Source organism: Solanum pennellii, chromosome 12 (assembly GCF_001406875.1).
Source record: "Solanum pennellii chromosome 12, SPENNV200".
Lineage (NCBI taxonomy): Eukaryota > Viridiplantae > Streptophyta > Magnoliopsida > Solanales > Solanaceae > Solanum > Solanum pennellii.
Genome location: NC_028648.1, coordinates 82,445,043 through 82,471,180, shown reverse-complemented (window position 1 = coordinate 82,471,180; position 26,138 = coordinate 82,445,043). Strand labels below are relative to the sequence as shown.

General features: G+C 33.5%; 3 protein-coding genes across 7 annotated transcripts; 2 read left to right on the top strand and 1 right to left on the bottom strand.

The window, feature by feature from the left end:
- Positions 1–1,946: 1,946 nt before the first annotated feature.
- Positions 1,947–5,125, bottom strand: LOC107005763 (acetate/butyrate--CoA ligase AAE7, peroxisomal). The gene is made up of 3 exons (XM_015204421.2): positions 4,830–5,125; positions 3,253–3,843; positions 1,947–3,062 (listed from the first exon to the last, which is right to left on the bottom strand). The coding sequence occupies exons 1-3, from the start codon at positions 5,043–5,045 to the stop codon at positions 2,166–2,168; spliced, it is 1,704 nt and encodes a 567-aa protein (XP_015059907.1). The 5' UTR covers positions 5,046–5,125; the 3' UTR covers positions 1,947–2,165.
- Positions 5,126–12,939: 7,814 nt separating this feature from the next.
- On the top strand, positions 12,940–22,189 carry LOC107005341 (calmodulin-binding transcription activator 6). Of its 4 annotated transcripts, none has more exons than XM_015203908.2 (13): positions 12,940–13,202; positions 14,546–14,671; positions 14,857–14,972; positions 16,434–16,522; positions 16,670–16,715; positions 16,809–16,971; positions 17,309–17,428; positions 17,529–17,605; positions 18,617–18,961; positions 19,449–20,146; positions 20,380–20,923; positions 21,252–21,548; positions 21,715–22,189. In XM_015203908.2, the coding sequence occupies exons 1-13, from the start codon at positions 13,139–13,141 to the stop codon at positions 21,757–21,759; spliced, it is 2,730 nt and encodes a 909-aa protein (XP_015059394.1). In that variant the 5' UTR covers positions 12,940–13,138; the 3' UTR covers positions 21,760–22,189. The 4 variants fall into 4 exon arrangements, with proteins under 4 accessions (XP_015059394.1, XP_015059393.1, XP_027769528.1 ...); XM_015203907.2 differs by having other exon boundaries at positions 17,526–17,605; XM_027913727.1 differs by lacking the exon at positions 12,940–13,202 and having other exon boundaries at positions 14,546–14,655; positions 17,526–17,605.
- Positions 22,190–22,527: 338 nt separating this feature from the next.
- LOC107005381 (60S ribosomal protein L29-2-like) lies at positions 22,528–24,476 on the top strand. Of its 2 annotated transcripts, none has more exons than XM_015203966.2 (3): positions 22,528–22,670; positions 22,759–22,878; positions 24,203–24,476. In XM_015203966.2, the coding sequence occupies exons 2-3, from the start codon at positions 22,777–22,779 to the stop codon at positions 24,278–24,280; spliced, it is 180 nt and encodes a 59-aa protein (XP_015059452.1). In that variant the 5' UTR covers positions 22,528–22,670; positions 22,759–22,776; the 3' UTR covers positions 24,281–24,476. The 2 variants fall into 2 exon arrangements, with proteins under 2 accessions (XP_015059452.1, XP_015059453.1); XM_015203967.2 differs by having other exon boundaries at positions 22,540–22,670; positions 22,762–22,878.
- Positions 24,477–26,138: the final 1,662 nt, after the last annotated feature.

Below are 26,138 nucleotides of genomic sequence, written 5' to 3'. Positions count from 1 at the left end.
CTGAACTACGTGGTAAGCCAAAAAAGTGTGCAAAATCTAAAATAATAATAATTATTATTATAGATCGTTAATTTAGTTAAATTATGTCTCTGAACTTTCGATCATATTCTAGAGGATACTTATGTCTTATCCTAATGATCATGAGTAAGTTATAATAGAACATAATCGTGCTTTAAAATTTAGTCATAGATATTCACTTAAATCAAAGTAAAAAACTTATTATCATGCATTTAAATAAATTAACACGCACACTTTATGTTTCAAATATTGCATAATTAGATAAATTAAACGTAATTAGATGTAAACGTAAATACAAATTTATAACTTTGTGGTATCTATCTAAAGTTTTTTTTTTTTAGTAAAAAAAAAAAAGTGTCTACTTAAAAGTAAAAAGAGAAAAAAAAGAAGAGGAAAGGTGTATACAAAAAATGTCAACTATGTGGTACTTGAAATAAACAGGTCAAAAAAGAACAAAATAAACTAAATAATTAATGGAAAATAACTTTTTATGATTTGTTAGACTTACCCATTTATCATAATCTTATACACAATAACATATTTCGTATATTCTCATATGTACAATTTGAAAAAAGATAAAATATGTATAAATTTTATCTACATTTTTTTAATATATGAAAATTATTTTTGATATATACGTATAATCAAATTTATTATTAATATGAGTTTGTCTCAACTTATTTGGGACAGAAACATTTATATACACACATTATTAATAAAGGTGTGGCACTCATAAATGAGAATCCAAAGATGATAAGGCCCCCAAAATTGCTATGTATAATTATGAGAAGGAAAAACAACTCACTTTTTGATTCTATTTTTTCATTTTTAATAATATATTTTCGATCAAGTTATAAATGTATAACGTTTATGATATTGAATTGACAAAGTCCATTAGCTTTGGGTCAAATTTATATGTATTGGTCTTGAAAACTTTATTTATATAGTGATATTATACAAAATAATGTTAATACTATTGATAAGCAAGGAGAAATCAGTTCAATAAAAATTTTAAATTAATACGACTAGATTTTGATAATTAAATGCATAAAGTAAAAAAGAACGAAGGTATATGAATGTGATATGTGTAAAATAATAACATAGTCAATATATAATCTCTCACGTAAAATCTAACCAGCATGAAATGTACCTTTGTGGGTAAGAGAGTGTGAGACAAATTTTGATATGAAAATTTAATGTCTCTAATTAAGGGGTAGAATTAGTCCAACCACATAATTAACAGATAAGCTTTATCCTAATTGCCTCAACTTCATTTGTTAGAAATCCAAATGAAGGATACATAACAATAGGATTATCCAATCCTGCAAATACATATCCGTAATTATATATCTCGAGTTTATATTACGAAAAAAAAAAACACTTACTTATTTAACATGCTCACAGTATGAATTTAAATTTACTAAATATATATAGGTTATTTTTAGTTTAAGTCACTAAATAGATGAGGTTAATTCTTTCATTAAAAAAAACAACAAAGAACTAAAAGATAAATCACAAATATTTGAACATCGTGATTGGACTTTATATTATTTTGATAGTAACAAATTCAACTCATTTTTTTAGTTCGATTGGTTTAATGCAAAGAAAAGAGACACAATTTTCAATTAAGAAGTATGAATTCGAGGCGATTCAGATTGAATATGAAAATTTTTATTTGGGATTTTAATTCCGACTAGTAGACATCATTTTTTCCCTTTGTGTCTTATCGTTATCTAAGTCTTCAGATTGAATATGAAAATTTTCGTTTGGAATTTTAATTCCGACTAATAGACATCATTTTTTCCCTTTGTATCTTATCGTTAACTAAGTTATGATACTAATTTAAAGATTCGTAGGTCTTACAAGATAATAACCGATTCAATGATTAAGAACAAATAATTCTAAGTTTATTCATATAAACAAAGATATAAGATAAAACATGTAGAATTGTATTATTTTCTTGATAAAGTGAAGTATATAATTGTACTAATAATGAGAAAACATATATACTTCAACATTATTTATGGACCATTATAAATCTATGTTGCTCAGACTCTTCGAAATGTCAAGCAATGCGTGTCGGATTTTAGAAAATCCAACACGAGGCGCCGTTGAAAGTGAAAGAGTCTGCACACATTAGATTATAATTATAATCTACTCTTCTTCATTGGTCCCATTTCCTTTGCCTTTGCCCTCAACAAATGCTTTTGTATTTTCCCAGTAGCAGTCTTTGGCAATGGTCCAAAAACAACTGATTTTGGAACCCAAAATTTAGGCATTTTCGATCGACTGAAGTTGATGATATCGTCAGCCAACTTCCGTTGATCTGTATCCTTCAAATCAGGCTTCAACGTCACGAATGCACATGGTGACTCACCCCATTGCTCGTCGGGCCTTGCAACTACAGAGACCTCGAGTATTGCAGGATGTAAGTAGAGGATGTTTTCGACTTCTACACTACTTATGTTCTCACCTCCAGATATGATGATGTCCTTTGATCTGTCTTTGATTTCTATGTATCCGTCTGGGTGTTTAACTGCAAGATCACCCGAATGATACCAGCCTCCAGCAAAAGCTTCCTCGTTAGCTTTCGGATTCTTCAAGTAACCTTTCATTACAATATTACCTCTAAAGACGATCTCTCCTATTGTTTTTCCATCTGCTGGGACAGGTTTCATGTCATTTGTACTGACAACATCTAAATGCTCTAGACCAACGTACCTGACACCTTGGCGTGCTTGTAGACGTGCTTGGATGTCTGGAGGAAGTAAATCCCACTCGGGCTTCCACGTGCATAGAGTGGATGGACCATAGGTTTCAGAAAGGCCATAAGTGTGTAAGACACGGAAGCCACGTTGTGACATTGCAGCAAGTACAGATGGAGGAGGAGAAGCACCAGCTGTGCTTACGTGCACAAGACGAGGCAGAGGAAGGATAGTCTCCTCTTTTGGGGCGTTAACTATGGTGTTGAGTACCACCGGTGCAGCTGAAAAATGAGTCACACCAAGATGCGCTATGGCTGAGTAAACAGCCTTAGCGGTTACCTACATGCAAGATAATCGAAGTTAAAAACAACACAATCGAAGTCAGATTTCATAATAGTACCCAATGTTATTGCCCCTGTCCATTCTACATGTCAGAGTTACGCGATATGGTGAAAGATAAAACAATTACACGTGTATTCGTTTATGTTACTCTAGTTACAATCGGACAGAAAAAGAAACAAGGAATTACCTGTCTAAGACATATGTTAGTCCCACAAACCATAGCAAGTGTCCAGACGAAGCACCAACCATTACAATGAAACAATGGTAGAGTCCATAGATACACAGCTCCCTCTGGCATACTCCAAACCACCGCATTACTCATAGCCATAATATAAGCGCCACGATGGTGCAACACCACTCCTTTAGGACTAGCTGTTGTGCCGGAAGTATATCCCAAAGCAATGGTTTGCCATTCATCCTCTGGTGCCTTCCACGTAAAGTCTGGATCACCAGTTTCTAAGAATTTCTCATATTCAATTGCGCCTTTCTCAAGAGCATATTGAACCGGCGTTGGATCACAGTTCCTATCAGCAATAACAATCAACAGCGGAGCATTAAAGTTTCCTTTACTGTTACTTTCCCATACTCTCAACGCTTCCTCAGCCAACGGAAAATACTCTTGATCCACCATGACAATAGAAGCTGAGCAATGTCCCAAAAGAAAAGCAATTGTTTCCGCATTTAGACGAACATTCACAGCATTTATAACAGCTCCAGCCATTGGAATTCCAAAATGAGCTTCATACATAGCCGGGACATTTGGGGCAATAACCGCAACCTATCACCGAAGCAAGTTAGTAGAGCATAAACATATATAGAGGCGGCTCAACATAATTGGACGCCTAAAGTTAAATTTTAATCAGAGGCCTAAATGTATTTATTTTAGATTTATTATTCTAATTTTTTGGATGCAAATTATTAGTGGAATATGGGAATAGAATTTACGTAAATGTTGCATCTACCTCGTGAAGATAGAAATATTATTTCCGAGAGCCCTCGTATCAAGTACAACAAAAGAACTTACTAGATCATCCATGGGAATACAAACAACATTACATTTCACTAAATGAACAAGAAATATTGATGTCCATAACAAACTAATTGGGAGTTTCTGCATTTTCTCTATGTTCATTTAATATGTTAAAAACAAACTGCAAAAAAAATAAAATAATAAAAGGTGGTGTATACAATAAAAATAATAATTATTATTATTATAGTATCCTCTAGATCCAAAAACATGAAATGTAAAATTTTAATTTCTTGTTCATTCTGTTAAGGTCATATGAAACTATTTATTTATTTATTTTGGTTTCACGCTTGATCTTTCATGTTCGATATATATAAAGTTTGAGTAAAATCAAATTCAAAATTCGATTAAATTCAGATTCACACAAATGAGCCACACGTGAGATGTAAGTAACACTAATAAAAGTGACTTCATACCTAAAAATTTGAATCTAAGAACTGACCGACTTAACATTCCATCACATACCTTGTTAGTGCGCTAATCGAAACTATAATAAGACCAAAACACACATACAACAAAAAAAAATTAACAAAAAATACAATAAACCGATCTGGTATTAAAAAAATTTAAAATGTCTTTTCATATTTTAGACAAGTGTAATTATTGATGATCATCAAAATTCATGATTATGAGATAGGAGTAATGATTATGTGAATAAAAAAGTATAAATAAACGTACATACATCTATTGATTCGATATAAACACTCGATGAAACGTAAAAGTATCTGAAAATTTACCGTGCTTCCAAAGGTGACGGAGTTTTTAGTTAAAGCAGAGGCTAATTGACGGCAACGCCGGTAAGTCTGGTGCCATGTGTACTCAACGGAGCCGTGAATTAACGATTTCCGATTGGGAAATACAGTCGCCGCCCTCTCTAAAAACGATAACGGAGTTAACGCCGTGTAGTTCGCCTTGTTCCTGGGAAGATCATCAATATCTCTCTCCGGAGCCATTTCTCTCTCTATAAAACACACTCTCTCTCTCTCTCTAAAAAAACAGAGACTCTACACAAATCCAGGGAAATCAACACTATTTATATTTATATAGAGAATATATCTTCTAATTATAGAAGGTTTGTTTCTCTTATCTTTTTATCTTAAATATGTAGGAGTAATATATATATTTTAGTCAGTAGCGGCGGAGATAGGGTTTTTAATAAGAAAATAAAAGATTTAACTTTTACGGTATATAAATAGAAAATAATTTTAATCGTATATAAATAAAATAATATTTTCTAATCAAATGGGTTCAGATGAAACTCGTAATAGAAGGTTGGCGTTGCCATGATTTGCACTAATGATATCTCATAGACAATCTCAACTAAACTATGATTTTATTATTCCAAACTTATTCGTTTTTCTATAATTTTATATTTTTTTTGTCTACATAATATATTTCATGACTCACGTAATTAAGATGTGTGCAAAAAAATTTAAATATCACGCAAATAAAAAAATGTACAAAATTATAAAAAATATATTCATAGGTCTTAGAACATAAATTTACTTAAAGTGTATCTTTGAAATATCAACTATAATCTAGGGATGGTTATATTTTATCCCAATAAAAAGGGGAAATTACTTTGTTCATTTTAATTCACTTCATATAATATCTAAGAAATAATTATTTAAAAATTTCTTGTTTATAATATGTGAGAGAAGAATTATTTTATTAATGATGAAATTGATGTTTAAAGTTAAACTATTACTAAATAGAAATATATTATTTTTTAAAAATCAACTAAAAAGGAAAATTGGTTATATAAATTGACACCGAAAAGGTACAACATTAATTTCAATTTAAAACTTTAAATTAATGATGGAAGGATTCTTCTTTTTTCTCATTGAGACAATTAATTTAAATTGGGACACAAAAACTCATCAAGTAATACACATTTTACCAAAAAGAGTAATTCATAAATTTAATTCAAAATCGTAGTTATATATAGAAGATTCTCCTTTATCTAATTGATTTGATTAATTTAGATTTGAATGATATGAGTACTCATTTAGTGATAAATATTTTACTAAAAAAGGAATATAATTCAAAATCAAAATGTATAATTCAATATTAGAAAATCTCTAGTATTTTATTGATCCAATTAATTTAGATTAAAATGACAAGCAAAACACATCAACCAAATTTTTTTTACCCCAATAGGGAAATTAGTAATTTAAATTCAAAACTTATATCAAGAAAAATAGAACATTCTCTTTTATCTCATAATATACTTCTTTAGTTTTTTGGTAATCTTTTCATTTCTAACCACAAATGTTAGTTTTTTTGTTTACCTAAAACCAAAATTTAAGATTTCTTTTTATATATTATAGATATTAAATCATATTAAAATGAGATTACGTTGTATCCCTTCTTTTTTTTTCTCTTTTCTTTTCTGGACTTAAACTTATTATCTTTGAATTGAAAGTAATGAATGACTAATATCTAAGCAATCCCTCTAGTTAAGTGAAAATATATTAAGTAAGCAATAAAATATATATATATAAAAGATACACATCTCATCTTGAAGTTGCTTAAAATTATGTATTACCTAATTAGTCACCACCTAATTTCCATCCTATATACACATGAAAAGTTACTACCAAGTACCAACCTTTTTTTACCCACTCGGGCCAATCTACTACACGTTAATAATGGTCAAGTCCACCTCTTTAAGTCATACCCTCTCGGTATGTGTGAGTCATTTATTGATTGATAGATTTGCCACATATAGGCAAATAATGATATGTATGAATGGATGGGTGGAGGGTGGGGTGTCGGGGTCGGGCCATCTACTACACTTTAATAAAGGTCAAGTCCACCCCTTTAAGTCGTACCCTCTCAGTATGTGTGAGTCATTCATTGATTAATAGATTTGCCACATATAGGCAAATAATGATGTGTATGAATGGATGGGTGGAGGGTGGGGATCGGGGTCGGGCCATCTACTACACGTTAATAATGGTCAAGTCCACCCCTTGAAGTCGTACCCTCTCAGTATGTGTGAGTCATTCATCGATTGATAGATTTGCCACGTATAGGCAAATAATGATGTGTATGAATGGATGGGTGGAGGGTGGGGGGTCGGGGTTGCTTTCTTAGTATGTTCTCTTATCAAGGCCTAAGGATTCAAGGCCAACCTTGTCAACTCGTATGCATCTTGGCTATTGTAAAGTCGCGATCTTCTATCATAATATGTATCAAACATCAAAACTTAGACAAACAGAAAGAAATCACCTAATTCTACCATACCCCAAACCCCATTTGTGGAATCACCTAATTCACAAAAGAAGGAACAATTTTCATTTTAGAAAAAGAAGAAATACATAACTTCTTCCATAGGTGTCAATCAAAAGAAAAGGCTTTGGTGATCAAACACTTCAAACATCTCTGCATCCATATGATTGACACACTAACAATCAAACATTATCAACAGAAAGTCAGCAAGTTTACATATTATACATTTCATTGCAAAAATAACACCATCTTGATAGCAATGTACTAGTTTGGAGCATCATCTAATGTTCTTTCAACACGTTGAACGTGTCACTCCAACCTAGATGATCGAGAAAGATTCAAAAAGATTATAGCAACTTCTATCCAAACCATCAACAGACAATTAGCTATCGAATATGCAGTTAGTGTGAACTGGTAACGCTTTCAAAAAGATGGTTACTTCACTGGATAATGAATCAATCAGTAAATCCCTCCGGTGGCCACCATCTAGGCCGAGGTAAAGTCAATCCGCGTCTCATGGCAGTCTCGAGGAAATCAGCACCAATTTTATCATTACTATCATCACCACCAATCTTATCGTTACTATCATCACCACTCACATCTCCGAAAATCATAGAGAAGCCCTCCACTAAATCCTCAAACGTCCCTTTCGTGGTTTTCCTCCTTCCAACTTCTTCCAAAGATCCTCTCTTCATCCATAATGGCAATTTACGCTTTCCTTTATCACTTCCAGCACCACCATCATTCACACCAGCACCATTTAACTTCTCATTCTCGTCTAAATTCATACTCGCCGCACCTCTTACACCAATACCATCCTTTGTTCCATCACCTCTTTCACCATGATCGCGCATTTCTCCTCCATCTTCCTCCTCCTTGTGTCTCTCAGACATTTTCACAGTAAAAGAATCTGCATTTCTTTCAATTCCACCTTCTTTCGCCTCCATATCTACTTCCTGAGTTTGAGTCTGATTAATTTTAATCACAATTGGCTCTTTCTTCACTACTCTCTGAACTGAGTTCTTCACATCGAAATCCTCCTCAGAAACCTTATACCTCTTCTGCAATTGTTCTTCAGACTTACCTGTATCCCGGCGATTTGGAAACCCTAGATCATCAGAATCACTTCCTAAATCTATAACCTCCGTATTATCACGATTCACAGCTTCAGTACCTCCGTTATTATTCTGTTGATTTGGAAACCCTAGATCATCAGAATCACTTCCTAAATCTATAACCTCCGTATTACCACGATTTACACCTGCAGTGCTCGGTTTCGGATCATCGGAGCCAGAAAAATAGAGCTGAGAGGATTTGATATGCTCCGGCGGGGTTTCAAACACTTCGTTTGCGGCAGGGGAACTTTGTCCATCTTTATCAGTAGAGGGAACAGATAACATGAGTATTCCGGTGGGCTCTGGCGGCGGCACTGCCACCGACGGCGAGGATTGCGGAGTGTCCTCGTACTCATACACAAAAGGGCAGTTTAGTAATTCCTCTTGAGCATCGGGATGAGGTTCGCAATATTTGATGAGTTCTTCAAAAGATTCCTCTTGAGCATCGAAACGAGACTTGATGAGTTGTTCTAAGTGTTTTGCTTTCTTCATGTTTGCGATAATCTCATTCTCCGTGAGCTTTTGGGGAGCTTGTTCGGGGGTTGAGGAAGAAGACCGATCTGTCAGTTTTGGGGGAGCTTGTTTGGGGTTTGGTGGGGGAGGGCGGGACTTTGGGGTTATTTTAAAATATTTCCCGCCTTTTCTATGAACTCTCGACGTTTAAATCAAATGTTGCTGATAGTTATTTTGGGAAAAAAACAAAAAGACGTGACGAAAGTATAATTTAAAGAACATTAGAAGTTATTTTAGTAGAGGATTTTATTGAAATTTTAAAATATTTCCCGCTTTTTAAATTAACGGTCGCGCTGATAGTTGTTTTGGGGAAGAAGATGAAAAGACGTGGTGAAAGTGTAATTTAAAGGACTTTGGGGATTATTTTAGTAGAGGATTTTATTTAACTTTTTAAATATTTCCCGTCTTTTCTGTCAATTCTCGCCTTTTAAATCACCGGTCGATGATAGTTGTTTCAGGAAAGAAGACGAAAAGGCGTGGCGAAAGCGTAATTTAAAGGACTTTGAAGGTTATTTTAGTAGAGGATTTTATTTAAATTTTAAAATATTTCCCACCTTTTCTGTCAGCTCTCGCCTTTTAAATCAACGATCGCTGATAGTTGTTTTGGAAAAGAAGACGAAAAGGCGTGGCGAAAGTGTAATTTAAAAGGACTTTAGAGGTTATTTTAGTAGAGGATTTTATTTAACTTTTAAATTTTTTCCCGCCTTTTCTATCAACTCCCGCCTTTTAAATCAACGGTCACCGATAGTTATTTTGGGATAGTAAACGATGTCGTTTTTGAGCATTTTCTCAAATTTTTCATGTGATTTACAAAAAATGATTTTCAGAGTTCCGTGACCTTGAACTTTTGACCTCGTTAATCCTATTGGTAAAAATTTACGTTTAACAAATTTTGATTTTAAAGATTTATCTAAAGGAAAAATAAGGATCAAAAGTTTTTGACGTTTATTTTGAGATCGTTAGACATAGTAATTTTCTAATTCAAATTCGTTTTAAAAAAGAGGATTTCGTTCACTATAGCTCAAATCTGAAACTCCTTATAGTGATAGATGAACAATAATAATAAGTATGTTGCGGACAATTGTCATTTGTCATTTCGTTGCTAATTTCACACTATAATTGTTTTTTCCAATCAGTGTCTGGAGTCGAAATTCCAGCTCCGACGAAGTCAGAGTAGCGCTCTGCAGGGCCCATTTAGGGTGGCACTTCCAACAGAATTTCTTCCATACTCAGGGCTCGAACCCGAGACTTCTAGTTAAGGGTGAAACACTCTAATCAGTGCACCACAACCTATGTCGATCACTTTATAGTGATTTAGTATAGCTATCATCGGGAGAAAGAGAAATATGTTTTTTCTTTAAAAATAAATCTTAAACCTAAATTTAAAAGTGACTTGTATAAATTATAGGTTATCGAAACTTAGATAAAGAGACCCTCTCGTGACCATGACTAACAATTTGAAGAATATAACAAATTTCCTAGTGTATAATAAGATGAGAGACATAATATCGAGTAAATAGTAAATTAAATTTTACATAACTTTAATATTATGATGAGGAATAAATTGTAGGAGGGAAGTGAATAATGACTTATGCATAGAAATAATTTCGGGCTTTTAGATATGCAAAATACATTTTGTATATGGTCTATAGCCAACTAGTTGTGATATTCTTAGAAACAGGGTAGTAAGAATATTATGTTTTCTCTTGTATAAGATAGCACATTGTCTTCTTCCTTATAAATATCTGAGAAATTTCTCTTTTTGATCAAGACAGACTTCACAAAAAGTAAATTGAGTTGTTTACTACAAACATGTGTTATAATCAAGTCTTAAATTATAACAAACATTATAACCATAACATATAATATAATTTTGGGCAATAGTCGATTATATACGCAAATACTTCAAACGTATCACTAATAAATCAGTTCGATATTCTAGTGTCCTATACGTAGAGGAACCAGACCAATCCATTTCGATTCCATTGCCCTTCCATTTGTTGCACGCAGAACTCCAATCATGCTCCCTTCTGCATTCTCGTCATAATCCAAATCTATGTTATTAGGTGGAAATAAAAATGGGCAAATGACAGATTTCACATACTTTTAAGGTAAAATCACCATTTATCCTTTATAAGTTTATAATTACAGAAATTCCTCAAGCTGATACAATAAAATAAGCGTTGATATATTAATCTGATACACGAGATACATTTATTGTTAAGTAAGATATATTACATTTTATACGTGATACACTAATGTGATGTACATTTTATACATGATACACTAATCTGATGCACGAGATACATTAATCTGATGCATAATATACATTAATCTGATGTGCTGATATATTAATCTGATGGGCGAAAATGAACAATTTTGAATATTTATAAAACTAATAAGGGATAATGGTAATAAGAAAACTTAAATATGAGACTTTTGTCATTTTATACTAAAGCGTTATTATATTTGAAAGAGTAAACAAATAAAGTTACAAGCAAACATAGATACCTAGTGACCTTAGAGCAATAAGCAAAAATAAAATGCAGAAAACAACATCAATTCTACTTGTAAAGATCAAGGTGGACTCAAGTAACCTCCAAACAGTAACTTATGCTTCCTTTTACCACTTTGATCAACCAGAGTCAATTTAATTCATACTAATAATTTATGTACAATTGCATATAATTAGGGTTGTGAATGGGATTATTGTAGAATTTATGAGTATATTTCAGTTATTGTTACCATATGTTCATAATATGAATAGTGATCGAGCTATATAAACACAAATTATATTAATAAATTCTAAATGTGGAATGAAATTTCTACCTGTAAGTATAAGATCATGTCAATTAATATATCATAGCGACAAGTTCTAATATTCCTGTGGGATAGAAATGAAAACAAAAAACAAAAAATTTAAATTTTATTAACTATTACTATTAATTAGATAAGGATGGACGAAAATGAGAGATTATGAAATTAGGCAGAGACTATGAACAAAAACACCATGTTAATAGAGTAATTAGGAAACAAAATTGTCTTATGTATATCACAAAGTGGTCCAAGTTACACCACTTGGCAATTATTTACTTTATCTTGATCCCATTTAATTACTATACGTAATTCTTAATCAAACAAATAATAATGTGTAATCTACATTACATCAAACCATAATAAGCTTAGCATGATTAAGTAATTCCAAATGTGATAAAATAATATATTAAGTAATAAATGTTCATATACATAACACACATCGTCATTCCATCGTTAAATAACATCATATATCTAAATTTTAAATGTTAAGTTTAAAAAAAAAATAGAATACAAAATCAAAACTAGCAAGTGGATAAGATTGAATCGGCGAGCCAAGATTGGAGGGGCTGGGCCAGGAACGAGAGATAGAGCTATGTTTTGGCAGGGGACGAGACGCTGTCGGCCCAATATAGCGAGGATAGACTCGAGGTCCCGTGTCATTCCACTATTATCTAGTCATGAGTTGGGCAAGACTTAAGCCGTATTGACAGATGTAGCATTAGCTTACATTTATCTAGTTTTGCTCGTACACGTGAACAAATAGCCATAAACATTTTACATGACACTTTGAGTGAGATGTACTCATCCTACATGCCAACTGATCTGTAAAATGTCACGTAAAACACATATGTATTTACTTGTTCAATTTAATATCAAGTGTCTACTTGTGCATACCAGATCAAATGATATAAATACCAATTGAAAGTTGAAATGAAATCAAGGACACGTTTATGTATTATTATATTTATAAAAAAAATATAGATACCTGAACAGACACGCATACGCTAAATCCACATCAGCCACCAACAAAAATATGGGTTATGGGTTAGAATTCCAATCGACCCGATCCAACCCACACTAGAAACTCAATAGACTGACCCGACCCGGCCGACCAATGAGAAGGTTACAAAATGCAAAATGTATGCTTATTTCTATTGGCTTACAAATTTGACCAGCAAAAAAACGCCATTGATGTGCATATCAATGGACGATCTTCAGCTCAATCAATGTATAATTAGACGTTAAAGGTTTATTCAGCAAGTTTAGTAACGCTAACAATTCGGTTTTCAAATTATACATAGTTTGGTGGATTGATTTTGATTGATTAATAACGCAATTTTGCTTCGATTTTAAGTTCTGTTTTTGCAATGGAAAGTAGCGTATCAGGACGACTGTTAGGTTGTGAAATTCATGGATTCCGCACTATGCAAGGTACTATCTTATCTCTGTAGCGAAAAATATATGCCTTCCTGTTTATTGCAAATCTAAATTTTTTTCGAGAAGAATGCTTAGAACTTAGATATGAAGTTATTGAGGTTGAGAATTAGGATATAATGTTTGTAGGTAGTTGAATGTTAGCATGGTTGAGGTATTGCGTAGTTTCTTTTTCTTCAATGTATATTGATATTTATTGCTACACTTGTTTTGTACATTGCAAGGTTGATGATTAGGACAGAATGTTTGTAGGTTGTTGATGTTGTCGCACTTTTAGCAGTATGGTTTAGGTATCGCGTAGTTTCTTCGCCTCCAATGTGTATTTATATCTATCGGTACACTTGTTTTGTACACTGCGAGGTTGATGATTAGGATAGAATGTTTGTAGGTAGTAATTTGTTGTACTTCTAGTTGTATGATTGAGGTACTCTTTTTTCTCCAATGTGTATTAATATCTGTTGCTACACTTGTTTTGTTATATCTTTTTCTTTCTGTATTGCAAATATAATCCTTTCGAGGAAAATGCTTATTTTAACTTAGATAGGAACATACTTCTTCTAATAGTATAATTTAGGTGTAGCATAGTTTCTTTTTCTTCCATGTGTTATTGCTACAGTTGTTTTGTACATTGCTATTGTTATCTCCTTTTCTTTCTGTATTGCAAATTTAATCCTTTTGAATCTTAGTTTAACTTAGATAGGAAGGTAACCAGGTCAATGATTAGGTACTGCTGCTTGAGTTACTTGATTTAGGGCGTAACTGCTGATTAGATACGAAAAAGACTTCCCACAATAGAACATGTAACCTTAATGCTTAGATTAATTGCTAGGAACAAGTTGATAGGAAGAGAGTGCTTTATTAAAGATGTTGTATTCGAGATAAAGTTCAAACAACCTTGTAACCAGTGACGTATCTCAATTCTAGCTGTTTAGTAGCACAGATAGAAAAGGGATGGGCTAGAAGGTTATATTTTTCTTCGGTATTTGGTCTTCTTTATTTGAGACCATCAAAGTCCGTCCTTGATAATGGTAAAAGAAGAGATTATGTTCAGTTCGAAGATAAAATGGGATTAAATTGGTACTTGTTGTTTTTTGGTATACCACAAAAGGGAGGAAAGCTTGACATTCGACAAGTGATCTAATCAATTTGGAGCCATGAAGAGCCCTACTGCATATAATGTATATGTGAGCTTATAATGTACTGCAACAAAAAATGCTATGTTGAGATCAGCACTGCCTCGATTTTCTTTGCTCTGTTGCTTGTAATTACAAATTTTCTTTGACTTAATATTATGGATCTACTTAGCTGACTACAGTTGTTATTCTCTGGTTCTCGTATAGATTTGGATATTCCCAACATAATGGAGGAATCAAAGATGAGGTGGCTCCGACCAAATGAGATTCATGCAATACTTTGCAACCACAAGTATTTCAACATCAATGTCAAGCCTGTAAACTTGCCTAAAAGTAACCTTATTCTGAGCATGAAGAGATTCTTATGGTTTTAATCTTGCTATGATTTAATCTTTTTCTGGAAATCCATATATTGTTAAAGGAAACCAAACATGAATTCTTCATGGAAAAGAAAAAGTTTTTAGGACACGGAAGGTATCATGGATTTCATCTAATATTCTTTGATTTCCAATGCATAGGTGGCACAATTGTGTTGTTTGATCGTAAGATGCTCAGAAATTTCCGGAGAGATGGATATAACTGGAAGAAGAAGAAGGATGGGAAAACTGTCAAAGAAGCTCATGAACACTTAAAAGTGAGGTTTAACCGCCTTTAATATATTGTTCTTGCATGATTGTTTGGTTACCAGCTTTGTGTTTTTCTAATGGATAGATGCTTATTATTTTCCATTTCTGCTATAAATCCTAGATGGATTTGATTATAATATAGCTGATTTGAAAGTATTTGCCCTAAGTAAAGGTTGTAGCCTATAACATGTTTTGGCGTTAGTGTTTCGTAGCAGAAACTTAAGTAGGCAAATGATCATTCAAACCCTCTGGTCGTCAAATTTGACACTGTACTGAAGAGATGATTAGTACATAAGATAGGAGGAAGTTATTGATTGGCGATAATGAAATTATTATGAGTGGGATCAAACATAGGCAATGAATAGGAAAAAGGAAAATTTGAACCTTTGAATTGCATTTTCCCTGTATCACAGCTCCTATGCTAGGATGAGAATTATGTGGCTGTCATACATATATTGAAAAACCTCAGAAATTTTCCAGTGAATGTTGGAATTTTTTTTTGGTGGTCTGTCAATTCTTATCTTCTTTAGTGCATAATTCAATGCGGTTAGACAATATGCACCGATATTGGATGAATGCTTTCTTCATGGAATATATGGAAACTATGCATGGACCAACTAGAATTTTGTGATTGGGTTGGACATTGTTGGAAGCTTATAGCATAAAAGACAAATTTTCTTTTCACCTCAACATCTAAAATGACTGTATAGACTAGGCTAGACGTATAATGGCTGAATTCTGATAGCATATATAGATCCACCATATATTGGTTAAAGGAGGGTTCCTTGAAGTTCTATTTGCTTATCATATAGTCATTTCAAAAGCCATCTATTCATTGTTTTTACCTATAAATAAGTCTACATAGTCTTATTTTGAAGACCTACTCTGCCTATTAAGACTTACACAGATGGAAATATATCATTTAGTGTTTTTTGTCTTCGCTGGGTTCTCCAATTAGACAGTCTTATTTTGAACTTCCACTGTATCTCCTGCTAAATCACTTCCGTTTTTATATTTGACTCAAAGTGATAGGGTCAGGTATGTAACTGGTAAACTTCCTGCATTGCACCCCAATACTTATACGAGATGTTGTGCATTCGGTACTTCATTTCCTGGATTTTTCATTTGTACAGAATCTTTGGATGATTGATCTTTGGAAGACTGGTTGTTCTTGTTTTTTCTATTATTATTGTTAGTACTTTTTTTGGTGTTATTTTTGCTGTTGTCATTCTACTTTGGTGCATAGGAGTTGTGAATCTTTTCTTGATGCTCAGGAAATAAGTTCCTCAGCTTGAAAAGGAAGCTGAACTTTTGTTGTTTAAATTTCTGCTTCTGCCTTGTTTTTTTCTGTTCTCTTCTCCACTAAAACAGGATGTGCACTCTTCTAAATGCTATATGAAGTTTTCTTGATTGAGGGCTAGTTTGGAATCCTTCCAGAAAGATGAATTTCAATCTGTTTCTTAGTGCAGGTTGGTAATGATGAACGAATACACGTATACTATGCACATGGAGAAGATAACACAACCTTTGTTAGAAGATGCTACTGGCTGCTTGACAAGTATGAATAATTCTATTTCATAGGTCCTCAAAAAGATTTCCGACTTTCTTGTTATTCTTTGGTTAAACCTTAATGGCTTCTATAGCACTTACACAAAAAAGTATGTACCCATGGAAGTATGATTTTGTCAATTTCTCTGCTTCACAGGACTCTCGAACACGTAGTCCTTGTCCATTATCGTGAAACTCAAGAGGTTTGTTTCCTATGTTCACTGTACAATCACAGGTTTGCTCCAACAGTGCGTTAATACAAACAGTTATTGGCTATGTTCACTGTACAATCACAGGTTTCCTCCAACAGTACAGTTGCACAGGGTTCTCCAGCTGCCCCAGTAAGTTCTGGTTCGGCATTGTCTGATCCTGCTGATCTGTCTGCTTCTTGGGTTTTATCAGGAGAACTTGATTCAGCTGTTGATCAGCAATATTCCGCTAGCCGACATGCACATTTAGGTACTATCAAATCAACTTTGTAGAAATGATATCTTTTTGCATTTTATATTAATGAAAGTGTTGATAGCTTGAACTGAACCTCCTATTGATGTTAAAAGTGGGTGATTGATCTTCAGTCAAAGCCATAGCTGTAAACAAAAGCGTTGAAAAGTTTCTCTTCATGAAAATTGAGTTAAATTTTTTATAGGTTGTTTCACGTATATGCAAATGTATAGTACTCCTATTCTGTTTATGCTACTAGAGCTTGGACCTAATTGCAATCTCTGAATATGTTCAAAACATTTTATGCTCTTTCAAAATTGGCTGGATTAAAGTCCTGTCTTCTACTGATTGACAGAACCTAACAGGGATATGACCGTCCAAAATCATGAACAGAGACTACTCGAGATTAACACACTTGAATGGGATGATCTGTTGGCACCTGGAGATCCCAACAAGATGGTTGCTACCCAGCAAGGTATATGCTTGATGCTATTATGCACCTTATAGGCATTACTTATTATTTACGTTCATATAAATAGTTATTTATTTAAGTATTTACCTAAATTTTGCAGCAGGAGGTAAAACTGCATATGTACAGCACACGTCGTATGAGCAACGCAATCTATGTGAATTAAATGGTTACAGCCTCGATGTGAGTAGATATATGCAGCTTGCTTCACTGGTGTAATTGTCCCCAACTCACATTTTTCTCTCATCATTTTTATCTTCTCAATTTTGCTGTTATGATCTATTTATATCTTCACATATCTTATGCTATCAATGAAAAGACAAGTAGTGTTCTTTGATTTGGATAATTCTGTAGTTCTTCATTGTTGGTTGTAAAAGTATCTTAGGGAGGAACCTTTCCCCTCGAGCCATTTTAGGGAAATTTGGTTCATCAGAGAGCAAGCTCTTCAAAAGATTTTCTACTTAATTTCCTAAAATAAATACTCTTCATCTGAGATTAAATAACTTAGTGTATAGTGTCTACCTTAAAATCAGAAGTAGAGAGTTATGTACAACTACTTGTATGTATTTATGATCAAATAAATTGACAAGTTGATTTTGATACTTGAATTGAAATTCTTAGTATCTTGCTTTGCACCGACATGCATGAAAAATACTTCCATCTTATTGTTATTACCAAAAAACCAATAGAATTCCTGTTTTATTGAAGTTTAAAATCAACTATATATTATAAGAAGCTAGAGTAATCATCTTGGTGTATGAGTGTGGTGACTAGGAATAAGATACACCTAACTAAGAGTAGTAAAACGATGTCTTCCTCGACTTAGCAACTCACATGTATGATTTACGGAAATATGTTTATTCTCTTGAACACAAATTTTTGAGGTTATGGTGTTCTTAATTTCAATTTTGACACTTGAGTAAGATTATCTTCCACTTATTCCTTGCAGTGTTCATTTGTTTTTTAATTCCATGCATTCACACACCATGTGTATATGTGATCTGATCATGTTGTGTATGCTATCTATGAATCATTTAAGGACCAAAGTTTCTCTTGCTTTAAATCCATTCTTAGCAATTGTCAAATACCTTCCATCTGGTTTTATCTTTCTTTTGTTTGAACTGATTGGTGTTCGGTAATATCTTATTTTTTTCCCTTTCTTTTAGTTGGCTACTAATATTGGTGTACTTGTAGGGTGGTGTCTCCTCTTCTCTTGAGAGAATTTCTACATTCAACAATTCAAATGAGATCACCTTCCAGACAGTGGATGGTCAAATGACTTCAAGTTTTGAGAAGAATGAGTCCGGAGTAATGACAGTGAGCACAGGCGATTCCTTGGATAGTCTGAACCAGGATAGACTTCAAACTCAGGATAGCTTTGGAAGGTGGATGAACTACCTTATCAAGGATTCTCCAGAATCCATAGACGATCCAACTCCCGAATCTTCAGTGTCAACAGGTCAATCATATGCAAGTGAGCAGATATTCAACATAACAGAAATATTGCCTGCGTGGGCTCCTTCAACTGAAGAAACAAAGGTCCTTTCTTCACCCACATGCTAGGTTGATACAACAGTTCTCCTTGCAAGAAGAAAAATGTTGTCTGTCATGATATTGGCTTTAAGTAAACTCTATGAAAAATTAGTGATAATATCAGAAAAAAAGGAAGCTTAATTACTCTTCATGTGTTTGTGTTACTTTTTCCATTTTTAATGAAACAAGAAAAATGTGTCCAATATATTTTGCTTTAGAAGAAAATAGGGCTTTGTTAGACCTGACCTGACATAACATTTTGGGTTTTAGGATTAGTAAGCTTTTTCAGGAAAAAATGGTGAAAAAGGTTATAGCATACTGTGGCCATTGACTTGTTTTGTGTGTGATATGTACAATTATTAAAGTGATCTTTTTTACCTCTTTAATCTTTTAGATATTATTCTTATAGTTTGCCAAGTTCTTTGCCATGGTCAAGATAGACATGTATTTTGAGCTATGATCTGGCAGTTTTACCTTTTGTCTATGATTACAGATCTGTGTCATTGGGCAATTTCATGGAGAACAATCACATCTAGAAAGTTCTAGCTTGCATTGTGTTTGTGGAGATGCTTGTTTTCCTGCAGAAGTTCTGCAACCTGGGGTATATCGTTGCATAGTTTCTCCTCAAACCCCTGGACTGGTAAACATTTATTTAAGTTTCGATGGTAATAAACCTATTAGTCAAGTCATGAGCTTTGAGTTTCGAGCTCCTTCAGTACATGTTTGGACAGAACCCCCGGAGAATAAATCTGATTGGGATGAATTTAGAAATCAAATGAGGCTTGCTCATCTGCTGTTCTCTACATCTAAGAGCCTTAATATCCTATCCAGTAAAATACATCAAGATTTGCTGAAAGATGCAAAAAAATTTGCTGGAAAATGTTCTCACATCATTGATGATTGGGCCTGTCTGATCAAATCAATTGAAGACAAGAAAGTCTCTGTCCCACGTGCAAAAGACTGCTTGTTTGAGCTCTCTTTGAAAACCAGACTACAGGAATGGCTGTTGGAAAGAGTTGTCGAAGGATGTAAAATCTCAGAACATGACGAGCAAGGTCAAGGAGTGATCCATTTGTGTGCTATCCTAGGTTACACTTGGGCTGTATATCCGTTTTCCTGGTCCGGTTTGTCATTGGATTATCGAGACAAATATGGATGGACAGCTCTCCATTGGGCTGCTTATTATGGAAGGTATCCTTAGTTACAGCTCTGGAATGTTGCAATTATCTATCATTCAATTCTTTCTTTTCTATTTTGGTTGTGTTGAAGTTGAACTGCTGTCCACCACCCTATCTGACCCACTTTCATCCCATTTCTTCGCACTAGCGATAAAGAAAGTAGTACCAAAATGTAACATATATTTTCGATTGTTTTGGTCATTTCAAGTGTTAAGGTTGTTTATAGTTGAGCATTTGGACTGTCAGGGAAAAAATGGTTGCAACTCTTTTATCTGCTGGAGCAAAACCAAATTTGGTCACAGATCCCACTTCAGAAAACCTTGGCGGATGTACTGCTTCCGATCTTGCATCCAAAAATGGTCATGAGGGTTTGGGGGCTTATCTCGCTGAGAAGGCGTTAGTTGCACAATTTAAGGATATGACATTAGCTGGAAATATCAGTGGTTCACTCCAGACGACTACTGAATCAATAAACCCCGGGAATTTCACAGAGGAAGAGCTAAATCTGAAAGATAGTTTAGCAGCTTATCGTACAGCTGCAGATGCAGCTGCCCGTATCCAGGCTGCATTCAGGGAGCGTGCTCTGAAAGTGCGGACAAAAGCAGTCGAGTCTTCAAATCCAGAAATGGAAGCACGTAATATAATTGCAGCAATGAAGATTCAGCATGCTTTCCGCAACTATGAGATGCAGAAACAGCTGGCAGCTGCTGCACGAATACAGTATAGGTTTCGAACTTGGAAGATGAGGAAAGAGTTTCTTCACATGCGCCGTCAGGCCATCAAAATTCAAGTATGTCCCGCTTTATTCTGTGACTTTCCCATAAAATTTACTGGATAACATGATCCTTCTCATGCATGAAATTAAATCTATTAGTGTGTTTCAACTTTGCCCACCAAACTGAAGCGGGCCATCATGTTCCGCAATTTGAAGCGTGAACTATAATCTTTGTTTTCCTGAAAATAATGGAATACTAACAGATAACCTGAAAAGGTTCCTTGTTGTGAATTATGATGCTCCTGGATTTCAAGGTTCTTGGGAAAACAACTATGTTATTATATGTGTCTACTACTGTAGACAACAGCCTTAATTAGTGGAACCTGCTTCTGGTTTAATGCAGGCTGTGTTCCGGGGTTTCCAAGTCCGAAGACACTACCGGAAGATAATTTGGTCAGTAGGAGTGCTTGAAAAGGCATTATTTCGATGGCGTTTGAAGAGGAAAGGTCTCCGCGGGCTTAAACTCCAGTCTAGTCAAGTAATCAAACCAGATGATGTGGAGGAGGATTTCTTTCAAGCCAGTAGGAAACAAGCTGAAGAGCGTATTGAAAGATCTGTTGTGCGAGTTCAAGCCATGTTTCGTTCAAAGCAAGCACAAGAACAATATAGGAGGATGAAGTTGGAACATGATAAAGCAACGGTAATTGTGAGGGGAAAAAACACAAATATACCATCGATAAATGAGCCTTTTCTCAAAGTTCGATAGTATATTTGAACCGTTTCCCTATGTTGTGAGATACAATCAGATACAAAAGTTGAGTGCTTTTATCACCTATATTTTACCAACTTTATTTTTTTTATTGCAGCTGGAATACGAAGGGACTCTCAATCCTGACACTGAGATGGACTAAGAGGACAATTTACAAGCATTTCATTTGTTTTGGCTGCAGTGGGTTTAGGCAAAAGAACCAAAACCCCCCAAATTCAGTTACGAAAACATACCGAAGATGCACAAAAAGGAAACAAATTCTAGCAAGAGACAAGAGTAAACGAAGAACCAAAAAGCTGATGAAGGAAATACACATATACATAAAAGAGATAACCAGATCGACAAAATACCTAAGTAGGATATACTACGTCCATTTTTTTTTAATTGTCATGTATACTATCAAATACTTATTTCAAAATAGTTGTTAAGAAGGAATGGAGGGATCATTAATTTAATAGTTTGTCGTAGGTTTGTGTATCAGTCGATTCAGTTCGGTTTTGAAGTTCATTAGTTTGTAAAACATGTTAAATCATGAAGAATCATTAAGATATTAACTTATTAGTTATCGGTTATTTATCATTACTATTTTTTTCTATAAAAAATGATTATTGACCGCAACATATCTAGATAAGAATTTACATTACTTAAACAAACTTCATATCCACGACTACGAGTTTGAATTTTTAACACTTCAAAGCTTTAGATAATGATGATATCATTTAAAACATCGACCCTAGTGGCAGACATTGTATATATAAGATATTTTTAATAACTTTTGTGTTCATACATTGATTTTGAACCTCCTGAATACAATATAAAGTTGATTATAAAGCGATTAAACTTTAAATACTTTGGTTAGTTTTTAAATACTTCACAAAGAGAAAAAATTGACTATTACACAAAAGAATCTAGGCCCATACTACACCAAAACCAAATCAAAGGCTATTTTCGTCATTTCACATAGCTTTAGGGTTTCAAACCCATAAGAACCCTAATTCATACTCCTCTTTCACTTTCTTCCTCACTGGTAAAATCCCTAATCGCCGGCAACAGGTACCCCAACTTCCGTCGAAAAAATTGAGATTTTTGAGCTGATTTTTCATCGGATTTTTCCTTATTATTGCTTTTTTTTTTGTTATAGCAGTTACTTTGAGAAGAAATGGCCAAGTCGAAGAATCACACAGCTCATAATCAGTCCTACAAAGCACACAGGAATGGAATCAAGAAACCCAGGAAGCATCGTCACAGTTCCACCAAAGGGGTCTGTTAAAAAACCCAACTTTTCTCCTTTCTATGCTTATTTTTGTGAGATTTTTTGAACTATTTGGATATGTTATGTTAAGGTTAGTCAGTTTGATGAATGTGTATGTGTGAACAGTTTCTGAAACAAAATATGCTGTTATTCTAAGCTCTAACACTGGCGCGATGTAATATAATAGTAGGTGTAAAGATATTTCATGGATTTGCTTATGGAGAACGTAGAATTGATGAAATAAAAAATGCTTTTGTTGTTATACTGAAGTTAGGTGATCTCAAACCTATCAATGCAGATGAAAAATAAGACAAAAGTTTGGTGATTTTTCTGTCTAGTGGTATAAATATAATGCAGATGTAAGATAACTTAATCGGGCGAATGTAGACTCTCTATATATAATATGAGCAGTTCTAAAAGCAAAATATGTGTGGACAGTTTCTATCACTGTGTCAAAGTAATTGTAGGTGTAAAGATATCCTTATATGTTAATAGTATATAGATATTCATGGATTTGCTATTTTGCTTATGGTAGTAGTGATGAAAGAGAAAGTGCATTTGTTGAGCTAAAACACAGATGTAAGGTTACTTAGTTGGGCTTATTTCGACCATATATATGATATGAACAGTTTCTTAATCAAACGATGTAGTTATACTTAGTTATATTACTGCCACACAACCATAGTAGATGCAAAGGTATTTGAAATCCCGGACTTGCTTATGATAAGAATCTTATCTTTTCTCCTTAGTTTATATGTGGATTTATGGTTATTAAAATCGGGGAATGTCGATCTTTTATATATTATGAACAGTTTTAAAATATAATATGTAGTCATGCTTAGTTCTACCACTGCTACATGTAGTATTAGGTGTGTATCTGATGATATAAACTCTGACGGATTTGCTTATGATCCCCTCCACACACATCGTTTCTCCTTTTTATTTTTATTTTTTACCACTGCAGTGCACAAGTAATAGTAGGTGTCAAAATATTTGTATCTGCTGATATAGATTCATGAATTTTCTTATGATTGAAAAAAATATCTGTTCTCTTTCTTGGTTGATTCTCCTCTAGACTTCAAACTATTTGGATATGTAGGTGTAAAGGTTATTAGATCGCGGGAAAATTTAAACCATATATGAGCAGTTTTGAACCAAAATACTTGGTTATACTAAGTTCTATCACTGCCACAGAGTAATAGTAGGTGTAGTGATATTCTATATCCACCGATACAAGACTATGGATTTGCTTATGAAAACAGTAACAAAGAAGAAGTTGATCTGTTCTTATACTTTAGTTTGGTGATTTTTTTATTTTTATGTTGAAATGCAGATGGATCCCAAGTTTTTGAGGAACCAGAGGTATGCTAGGAAGCACAACCCGAAGAGTGTTAAATCTGCTGAGAAGTAAATGAATCGTTATAATAATGGGCTATTCATTATGACAGGCAATCTTTGAGTTTTTTGATGTTTTGGTATTTGTAAGGATACTTGAGAGTGAGTATGCAACCTTGTCTTGACTATTAATCTATTACTCTTTCAATGGGAACAGTTCAGTTTTACGCCATTACGCGTTGTTATGCTTATTTAGCAATTCGTCATTTGTACAGTCGCTGTGTTTCAGTCTTGTTCATTATTATAATTTAGAAATCTCCAGTTTGTCTTATGATACAATTATTTAGTTAGACTGAAAAGGGATACTATTATTTAGTTAGACTGAAAAGGGATTGAAAAAGGCTCAATTTGGAGGATTCACATAGCAGACTCCAATTAGTGTTATATGATTTCTTGATGTATAGTCTTTTGTGAAATGTCATCTGGTTTATGGATTTGCTTATTCAAGATAATTGTTTTTTTGCATATGTGAATTGTCTTTCTTAAGGGCCTGTTTGGTCATAGATTTCCCAAATAATATTTGGGGAAAAAATTGTCAAATAGTGTTTGTCCATACAATTTGTCATTTTTTGGCAAATATCCAAATTTTTAAATACTAGTTTTTTCTAGTATTTGGGTCAATTCTCATTACTTGGGATCTTTTAAAATTGATATTTTATACCAAACTTTTATATTTTACGAAAGTACATAGTTGTTTATGTTGTATTACATGATTTTTTACGCGAATACCAAGGTATTGATGAAATATTAAGTGAACATGAAAAAGATGATATGATTGTTGATAAAAATGATGAATAATCGATTCATGGTAACAAAGTCATGTGTTTTGTCTATTTCCAATGTATGGAATGATGCTTGTTGCACTCACTCCAGACTACCATATTGCTCTAGTGTCATGGACACTACTGGTTATTTGTTACAACGAAGATCCAACTGATTTGTAATACAAAATTTATGGTTAGTTTTGATATTTTAAAACTTATGGATATAAGTCATATTTTTCTAAAAAAGTGAAATATATTTTCTAAATACTATGGACAAACACGTAGTGAAATTTTACCTAATTTTTACCCAAATAATATTTATCATGTACATATGAAATTTTATGATCAAATGCTAGCTTAGCTTCTATCGGTGAACTCCAACCTTTAATCAAGAACATCAGTGTCTATCAACTAAACTAAGATTTGTTTTCCAAAAACTATCAAAGAGGAGTAGTTTATTATATGATTGTTAGTACCATACATTATTATTGTATAACTAATAAAATATTTTTCTCTACTTTTTTGAGTTATGATAATGATGAATTTATGATGTTCCCAAAGTTAGTTAAGATTAGTTTTCCTTATTTGTTTCACATGTGTATATCATCCAAATTTTAAGTTGTTAAGGATGACCATATATGTTTTTTATGTTTAAGGAATCAACTTAGCAATATAAGATATTTTGTTTTTTATAAATATATCTTTTTGGCCCATGAGGAAGAGACCAAAATGACAATATCTCATACTTAAAGTGTGAACTTAATTATTAAAGACAACAAATACACTTTCTTCCTCATACTTCATTTGCGAGACTATATATATGTTATTACTGTTAAATTGTAAGACACTTTGATCAAATAGGTAAGTTATATCGTAAATTTGTATGTAAAAAGTTCTAAAGTTGCTATCGGAATATGCTTATATCGAAGGTTAATCAATGTACATCACACTTTAGATGAATCTCAAGTGAAAAGAAGAGATGAAAAGTGCATAGCTTGATAATGCATATCACAAGTTCATAGGTACACTCATTTTTGGGCTATAGCATTGTCTAATATACGAATTTGCGATATTCATCTAACCAAAACAAACAATACATGATACGAGATT

What these genes read in the sequence shown, in the direction of transcription:
- LOC107005763 (XM_015204421.2), bottom strand. Translation starts at nt 5,045, where the DNA reads ATGGCTCCGGAGAGAGATATTGATGATCTTCCCAGGAACAAGGCGAAC. An exon ending in CCGTCACCTTTGGAAGCACG is followed by an intron (nt 3,844 to 4,829) that starts GTAAATTTTCAG and finishes CTTCGGTGATAG; the next exon opens with GTTGCGGTTATTGCCCCAAA. An exon ending in CTAACATATGTCTTAGACAG is followed by an intron (nt 3,063 to 3,252) that starts GTAATTCCTTGT and finishes TCTTGCATGTAG; the next exon opens with GTAACCGCTAAGGCTGTTTA.
- LOC107005341 (XM_015203907.2), top strand. Translation starts at nt 13,139, where the DNA reads ATGGAAAGTAGCGTATCAGGACGACTGTTAGGTTGTGAAATTCATGGA. An exon ending in GCCTGTAAACTTGCCTAAAA is followed by an intron (nt 14,672 to 14,856) that starts GTAACCTTATTC and finishes TCCAATGCATAG; the next exon opens with GTGGCACAATTGTGTTGTTT. An exon ending in AAGCTCATGAACACTTAAAA is followed by an intron (nt 14,973 to 16,433) that starts GTGAGGTTTAAC and finishes TTCTTAGTGCAG; the next exon opens with GTTGGTAATGATGAACGAAT.
- LOC107005381 (XM_015203966.2), top strand. Translation starts at nt 22,777, where the DNA reads ATGGCCAAGTCGAAGAATCACACAGCTCATAATCAGTCCTACAAAGCA. An exon ending in GTCACAGTTCCACCAAAGGG is followed by an intron (nt 22,879 to 24,202) that starts GTCTGTTAAAAA and finishes GTTGAAATGCAG; the next exon opens with ATGGATCCCAAGTTTTTGAG.